This window comes from Indicator indicator, chromosome 1, assembly GCF_027791375.1.
Source record: "Indicator indicator isolate 239-I01 chromosome 1, UM_Iind_1.1, whole genome shotgun sequence".
NCBI classification, from domain to species: domain Eukaryota; kingdom Metazoa; phylum Chordata; class Aves; order Piciformes; family Indicatoridae; genus Indicator; species Indicator indicator.
The window spans coordinates 114,405,249-114,413,558 of NC_072010.1; the positions used below are offsets into that span (position 1 = coordinate 114,405,249).

At 42.7% G+C, this 8,310-nt stretch overlaps 1 protein-coding gene across 1 annotated transcript; it reads right to left on the bottom strand.

The window, feature by feature from the left end:
- Nucleotides 1-204: 204 nt before the first annotated feature.
- Nucleotides 205-915, bottom strand: CLDN14 (claudin 14). The gene has a single exon (XM_054387033.1). It carries the CDS (start codon nt 913-915, stop codon nt 205-207), a length of 711 nt encoding a protein of 236 aa, XP_054243008.1.
- Nucleotides 916-8,310: the final 7,395 nt, after the last annotated feature.

Sequence of the window (8,310 nt, forward strand, 5' to 3'; positions counted from 1 at the left end):
TCTTTTGTGTACATTTTCCAGGTTTTGCAGCAAGCAGCTTTGTGTTTGCATTCTTTCTTTCTCCGGAAAGAAAGGAAAGGAAGAAACGAACAGTGGTAAACTTTGTATCGTAACCCTTATAAATTAAAAGTCATCTTAGCTTTGTTTTATGCCATGCACAGAAATTATAAAGCAGCTGTGTCCCGCAGGCAAATCTTAGGGAACTCACACATAGTCATTTAATCTGTAGCCGCTATGGGAAGCAGATGTCAGGGAAGAAGCATGGTTTCCCTTGTAGACAGTTGGTGGTCTATAGGAGGGAGCAGTCCTTCTTATGCTGCTGGGCTGTGTTTGATAAGGTGTCTCGTTCCAGCGACACTGGCTTGACGTGCACAGCAGGGCCCCACCGAGAATCGTCAAAGATGCGGAGACAAAGCCAAGGTAAAGAGCTTGACCTATCTCGTACTTCATCCCGCTGGGAAGCGTGGGGTTGTAGAAATTTGTAACAACGTCATTAGTGGTCCAAGAAACAGGTACCAGGCAAATGAGACCAGCCAGGATGAAAACGATCCCCCCGGAGACTGCGATGGAGGCTTTGGCAGAAGTCCCCTTGGCACACTGCGTGCACTTCATACCGATGACAGCAATCACGCATGCCAGCACGGAAAGGACGCAGGAAATTACCATCATGGCACGGGCGACTTGGAGGTCACGGGGCAGCGCCAGCTGGGAGTGGTGGACTTGGCACTGGTAGATGCCGGTGCTGTGCCAGACGCACTCCATCCAAAGCCCTTTCATATAGGCCACAGCTGTTATAATATTGGTGCCTACATGTGCCGTTCGCCACCAGTGTGGCAGAATAGTAGCAATTAATGTTCCAATTAGGCCGAGCAGGCTTAGAGAAAAGCCAAGTAACTGAACAGCCGAGCTTGCCATGTTAATGTTTGTCCTGCCTAGTTCTCTTAATAGAGCACCTCCGCTTGAATTCCTTCAGAAAACACTGGCTTTTCTTGGAAGATATGCAGCTGTTTTACTTTGACACCTTCTGCTCTCCTAATAAAAGGTAATTGAGGAAAAAAGGAGTTAATTATTACCCAAATGCATTACCTCTCCAGCCAGTAAGGTGCATTCCAAGTGCAGTTAGTGTAATAATTAGCATAGTTATCGCTGTTAATCGTACTTTTGTGGAAGTAATGGGAAAGTAAGCTTCCCTCTTCACTTATATAAACAGTCTTCTGTTGCCCAGTGGGAAGAAAACTCAAGACAATTTATGAAATGGAAAAAAATATTTTAAATGCAAATATTCCTCTTCCCAGCAGACTCTTCAAAAAAACAAACATGATTTCCTTTCTAAAGCAGAGAATTAGCTAGTGTTAACACTTGGAATGAATGAGATTTATAAAGCAGGGAACTGCAGGTTGCTTTACATGATGAAAACATTCCCAGAAGGTCATAGCAGGACTAGGAAAACAATAAGGGTGTATTTGCTTGAAGTAAGGAGCAAAGAGAGTGATTTAAAACCTGTGGAAGAGGATAACAAGTATTGGATTAAAGTCACTTTCCTGACTTGCCAGTATTTCTTGAGGTTGCCTTTTAATAAACCAACTCAAAGGGGAATAATTTTCATTAGCCTCTGCAGAGTTTCAGCTTATGATTTTAGGTTGTGGGCAAAATGACAGCATGTGAAACCAGATGTACATCATGGAGCTTCTGAGGAGCAACACCTTCACAGTTTGGTCACATATAAATTCTAGCTGAAAACCAAGGAATAGTAACTCTTCCTTCTGTATAAATTGCAGACTAAGTAGTCTTTTCCAAAGGCTGCCTTGCAAGGTCTGTTATACATCATGCATTATGTGTGTGGGCAGAAACCTGATATTTTAATATATAAAATAACTATTGCATCAAAATCCGACTTGGAATTCAGAAACAGAAACGAATTGAGGCTCCAGTTCTGCAAAGACCCATGCATGTGCTGAACGCATGTTCGTAGAAGAAAGCCTAAGTGTTTGCAGGACGGGGCCTGAGCAGGTAAAGGGAGGAAAACCATCTGGCTGAACTAATGAAGACCATTAGGACAACATAATAACACAGAGAGAAAAGTGAAAGCTGGTTTACATTCCCCTTATCTCACTAATGAGATGGGAGTGCTTGAGGTGTGCATCGGTGTCGATGTTAGTCTCCAGATCACGTTTCAACACGCACCCATCTCTGCATAATAACAAGATGGGGAGTCTCTTCCCTAAACAACCCAGAATCTGCTTTGGACATTTTGCCATAAGGAAGCAAAGCATGGGGATTATATGGGCTAAGAGGACAGCAGGACAGGGTGAGAGTTTTGTACTTACACATGCTCCTTTGCTTTTGTTTGTAGTGTGTCTGCTGTGTGCAGACATAGGATTGGGAAGAATGCAACTTTGGACAGGTTCTGGGGAGAAGTATCCAGCCCTCTGACTGGGAAGAAAGACAAAATCCAAAGACCAGATTTCCTTTAGTGTAGTTAGTTTTAGGAAGCCATTTTCCTCCTGTTAGAGCTTTATGGCCTTTCAGGCACTCTTTACATAACGCTTAAATGAAAATAACTGGGTTTGTGTGGTTGTTGAAGTAATTTGCCTAATGGAACAAATTTGCCAATACTGGAACAAATGCAGAGTGTTTTATAGCAGAAACGATTGTTGCAGGTAGGTGCCATGGGATCTCTCTGCATTCTGACAGGGAAGGACAAGCTGCAGATTTCTGTCTTTGTATAAGCTGCGACTACATATTGCAGCATGACAGGGCACAGGTTAGGGCCAAGCACAGCACAGAGGAGCACAGCAATAGTAAGCAAATGGTTATCTCCAGCAGCACTGGACATATTTTTATTCCAACCATGTACTTGAGTAAGAGCGGTAGAAATCTTCAATGATTGTTTGCCTTCCACATTATTTGTGTTTGGTTCATGTATTAAGCATAAGGAATATTAAGTAGTGTTTTCCCTTTTTATATGACTCTTTGTTTCCTATGAGGCATGTAATTGTTGTACCTAAGCATGCCACACACTGTAGAGAAATTATCCTGGTAATGGTCCTCTAGGATAGACATGGCTTTGGGGCACAGCAAGAGGAAAGGGGCCTAACCAGGCTGCAAACAAAACCTGCAACCAAACTGGAAATGGAACTCAAACCTCCTGTGTTCTAGGTCCCTGGCCGTAGTAACATCACCTTTCATAAATCTGGTGTCTGCCCGGTCTGACGCTTCCTCCATTCCCTCATTTATTTCTCTGTATACATCTGTGGATAAGTGCAACCTGAGATTATACTCTATCTAATTACTCAGCCCCCACATTATATCTGTATATTGCACACCATTCAGCAGAATGGCCAGCCTTGCATCTTTGCAAATAGGCTTTCAAGGTCAGGCATCAGGCTTTGCAGCTAATCCCAGGGAGAACAGGGTATAAAAGGCAAATGTGATTTACACCACCAGTCATGGGAAATGGACTCCCAATTTAATGGAGGTCAGAATACTCCAGGTCTTGGCAGCAGCTATTTTTAGATGCCATTAAGGTGTTATTTTTAAACATTAGCTATTAAGAGCCTTCTAATTTAAGAAACTGGTGTTAATTAGCCCCACTTGCTCAGCGTCATGTTTTCCATGTGTGTTTCTCAGTGGATGCCAGCCGCCTCTGGTGCTTAGTAACGCTTTAATTGCTATGGAGCAACCTTCCCCTCCCTGCTTGGAAGTGGCAAAAATAGCAGTAACTTAACACATTTATCTCCAAGAACATCAGTGGCCTTGTTAAAATATCTCACCTTACAGTTTTGTTCCTAACAGGTTAGGCAAGGAACATGACCACCGCAGTGGGATAAGGTGAGCAGCTGTTTGGATATTTCTCATGCACTGACCTAGTTAAACACAAGGAAAAAAAACAACCCATTTTTTATGCATGGCTTGTGCTTGTTAATGTTTTTTTTCCTCTAAAGTGAGTGAACCAAAACCAGCCTTTGTGGAGCAGTGAAGATGACACCTGTGTGGGCTAAAAGCTGAGGAAATCTGGTAAAATGACTGCTTACTTCTAAGAGAAGACAGTAGCATTACTGCCCAGTGCACAGCTGCCGAAGAAGACAGAGATGGCTTTCTCAAACCAAGCACACTCCTGAAATGGTTTATCTCTGCCTTTGGCTTGCTCAGCCAGACACCTGCATCCCAGAGGCTGCAGAGTACATGAGATAGGAGCTACTTCTTCCCTGGGAAGCCCCTTTTACTGGGTCAGTGGTGTCTATTTACATCCCCTCCAGGAGCAACACCAGCAACCTCTTGGGCTCTTCTCCAAGCCCATCATCACAAACAGATAATTTTGTCTTCATTCTCTTGGCATAGTTTTGCCAGTGTCAGTGGGAAGCTTTAAGCCAGATGAACAGAACACCTGCAGCAGACCTGGCTTGATGAGTGCCATTACTTTACTGCTGTACACAAGGTGACAAAGCTCAATGTCAGGACCCTGTAACTGGATCAAGACACAGTGTGCATGTTTAGCCTTTGCGACCTTCAAAGCCTATCTAAGCACTGAGTGATTGTAAAACGGTGTGAAAATTTGTGGATAGAAACTGTGAAACTTTGGAATTTCCTGGCTCTGCCAACTCATGCCAGCTTTATTTTTATGAGCACAAGGTTTGGAAAGACAACTTTTCCTTACAGACTTCAGTTTTACCTAATGCCTGTGTTGTACAGGAACAGTCATAGCTGGGATAAACCCTTGGTTGTGCTTTCCACTGGGCTGTATCACAGCTGTGTTAGCCTTGGGAAACATGGCTCCAGAATAAGCTTCAAATAAACAGCAGAAACTGATGTCACTAATCTGGGTATTTACCCAGGATTAAATGACAGATGCATGTTTTACTGCTGTCTCTTTCATTGTTTCTCATTTTACTGTTTCCCTACCCCTATCAGTCTTACCCTTTGGTTTCTGCTCTTTCCAAGCCCTTTGAATTGCTGCTTCTTGTGCAGACTCTGGCTGCAATGCCTCTTGTCCCCTGAGCTGCAGACAATTCTGCTAATGAACTTTAATTCAGTTACTTCAGTATCTCTGTGCACCCTCACCAACTTACATTTTCACTTCATCCCCTCAAATTCTGCACCAATTCTCTCAAAAATGCAGGAAATCTGGCCATGTCAGCCTCTGCACTGGGAGTGCAAAGTGGTTCAGTGTGGTGACATCCTTAGCAGATATCCTTAGTAGCTACAGACCAGTGGAGTCACACCTTGAAGTACTCCCTGATGTGGACCTTAGCTGAGCCAGGCCTTTAAGTCTACACTTGCTTTACATCTTTGCTTAATCTCACACAGCCTGAATTAGTAAGGTTGGGCCATGTTTAAGTGCCATCTGAGCTTTAAGGCATGCTCAGGTAGTATGTTTGCCAGACAGGAAAATGAGGTTGCCCACTCCCACACTGTGAATTCAGCTGTTTCTCCTCCTCACACCCCCTCATTGCTAACTCCTGATGAAATGGTTTTAGGGGGGAAAAATTGACTCTGACTCAGTAAGAAGAGATCCCTCTGTGTGTATGCGTGAGAGGAAATAAGGCCCGCTGGGCTCACAGCAAATTTCTTCTCTTTCTCCCCCTTTCATCATTTCTTTTAAGAAATTAGGAAATCAACGAAGGTTTGAAAGGCACATTGTAACTAACCCTGATCCCACACCTACTCCCACCCCCTCTCTGTGAAGCAAGTGTTTGCAGCAATGCTGACATTGATCACTGCAGTGCAGCTGCTCCTCTGCCAGATGTGAAGGAGGAGCCTTAACCCCTCTTCAGATCCACAAGGCCTCCAGGACTTTCCCAGTGTGGCACCACTGGGTTGTAACTGGCTTTGTGCTGCCTTGTTGTTTTCTTCTGCATGGACAAGGGCCTTCTCACAAGTGCCAGGGCAATCTCCATGCACAACTTTTTGGATGTCTGGGGTATGGATGCTGTCAGCTGCCAGCAGTATGGCTTGTTCCTGCCTAAAACCAGCCACACATCACCTCTGAACCAATTACTGCTGCCTTTAAAAGTATCTCACTTTGAAATATTCTTGAGTTGACCCCATTTTATTTTTTTCTATCACAGATGTATTTAACTCTTTGGGTGATGTTGGTTTTTCTAGAGGTGTGAACCAAAAACATCGTATAGAAGTTACATAGAAGTTAACAGTCCTGGAAGAACTAGAAAGAAAAAAGGATTAGGTCTACATTTTGATCCCACAGAATTTTACTGTCCAAGTTTCAAGGTCTTGTCACCTCAGTCCTCCAAATAGCCAGTGGCTGAGGTAAGTAAGTTCAGAGAAACTTCTTCTTTATCAGTGGGATGAATTGCCCTCAGTGGCTGCTACCTGCTTTTGTGGGTCGAAAGGAAGAGCTGGAAGGAGCAGGTTTCATCACCAAGGTGCTTCCGGCAGTGCCTAATCCCAGGCCTGAGGCTCAAAACCTGCAACACTAAACAGTATGCATAGTGTGAATAGCAACAAAGTTAAAGGATAAAGGGATGCTAACTAGAAATTGTATGTATGTATAAGCATATGTTTATATTTCCAAACTTAGTGGAGGTAGACGTTTCCAAAGCTGTTCATTTGGGCTAGACCTTTCAAAAGAGCCTTGTGATCTTGAGTGGCTTGAATTTTGGATGCTTAGCCTGAGAAACCTTCAAAAGCTCTTCTGTACTATGGCAGTCAGATTTAAGCTCTAAGAGCTGGGAAACTTTGTCACATCTATAATTGGGTTTCAGTGTCTGCTCATAAAATGGACAAAAGAATAAAAGGACAAAGTTATCTGAGAGCTAACCTGTGATTATATTAAAATGATTGATGTGTTCAGGAGGAGGGATATGTGCATGTTTCTATTTGGTTAGCATATGAATAAAGGCTCTTGCATCTGCACAACTTGCAGCTCACATGATCTCTTTTTTACAGAACAAAGCCAGGGTTATTGGTTTTGAATGATAATAAACATCCACAACGTAGTAGGGGCTTCTCTGTACTGTACAACATAGAGGAGGATATGATGAATGCTACATTTATAAAGTGTAGTCTACATGTAATATAGCTACTTAATTTTGCTTTTTATTTATAGTGTTAATATCTTCAAAGAGCATTGTGCCAAATATACACTATGTACCTTCATTTCTTTTCAGAAAATCAGTCCTTTCACTGAAATTGGTTTACTGAATCTAGGAAGTGTTTGTTTACCTGTGGGACACTGCTAGATGAGCCAACTTAACCTACTGGAAATAATGGACTCTTTTCTGACGTGTTGACTGTGGCTTTGCAAGAAACTCTATTAGAGTTGTTAGTACCTGCCTGGGTAATCTTAACTTGAATCCATCTGCAAACACACAAACATTATGAAGTACTGTATGTGTACGTGATAAACCAGCTTTTTCCCCTTTAGAGTTCATCCCTTATTTGATCTGGAAAGATTTTATTTTCAGGGGGTACCAAACATGACAAACATAACAATCAAGAAATTCCATGGAAGATGGGACCAGGGCCTGGAGAATAAATCTTATGAAGAGCGACTGAAGGTGCTGGGGCTGTATAGTTTGGAAAAAAGGAGGCCAAGGGGAGACCTCATTGCTCTCTACAACTACCTGAAAGGATGTTGTAGAGAGGCTGGTGCTGGTCTCTTCTCACAGCTAATTAGTGATAGAACAAGAGAGAATGGCCTCAAGCTACAACTGGGTAGGTTTAAACTGGAAATTAGGAAATTTTTTTTCACAGAAAGAGTGGTCAGGCATTGGAATGTGCTGCCCAGGGAGGTGGTTGAGTCACCAACTCTGGATGTGTTAGAGGGTGGTTTGGATGTGGTGCTTGGGGATATGGTTTAGGGGTGAATGTAGGGGTTATCGGTTGGACTTGGTGATCCTGAGGGTCTTTTCCAACCTGAATGTTTCTGTGATTGTGTGATTCAGGTAAGGTGCTAACAAATACTCAGTACTATGAAAATCAGGTACATGGTTCCACTTGCCGAACACCAAACACTGGGTGACATTTCTGATAATTTTCACATTTCTTACCCATGTACAAAGTGGAAATAATCTGAACTGAGGGTAAATTCGTCACTGTTTGAAACACTGATGCTTTACAGCGAGACTACAAAACCATTGCTCTAAACTTAATGTAGCTTTTTATTGGAAGTTAGCATAGAGAATAAAGGCAAGATAAGAATTTATCTCAGTATTTGTGCATGGTATTGGTACACAGATGAATTAATGCAAAATAAGGAGACGTGGGAACAAAAGCTCTTGTTTGTGTACCAGTGTCTTCATGGATGCTTTTATTTTCGGAATGAAAGTAGCCAAATCAAGATCAGAGAGT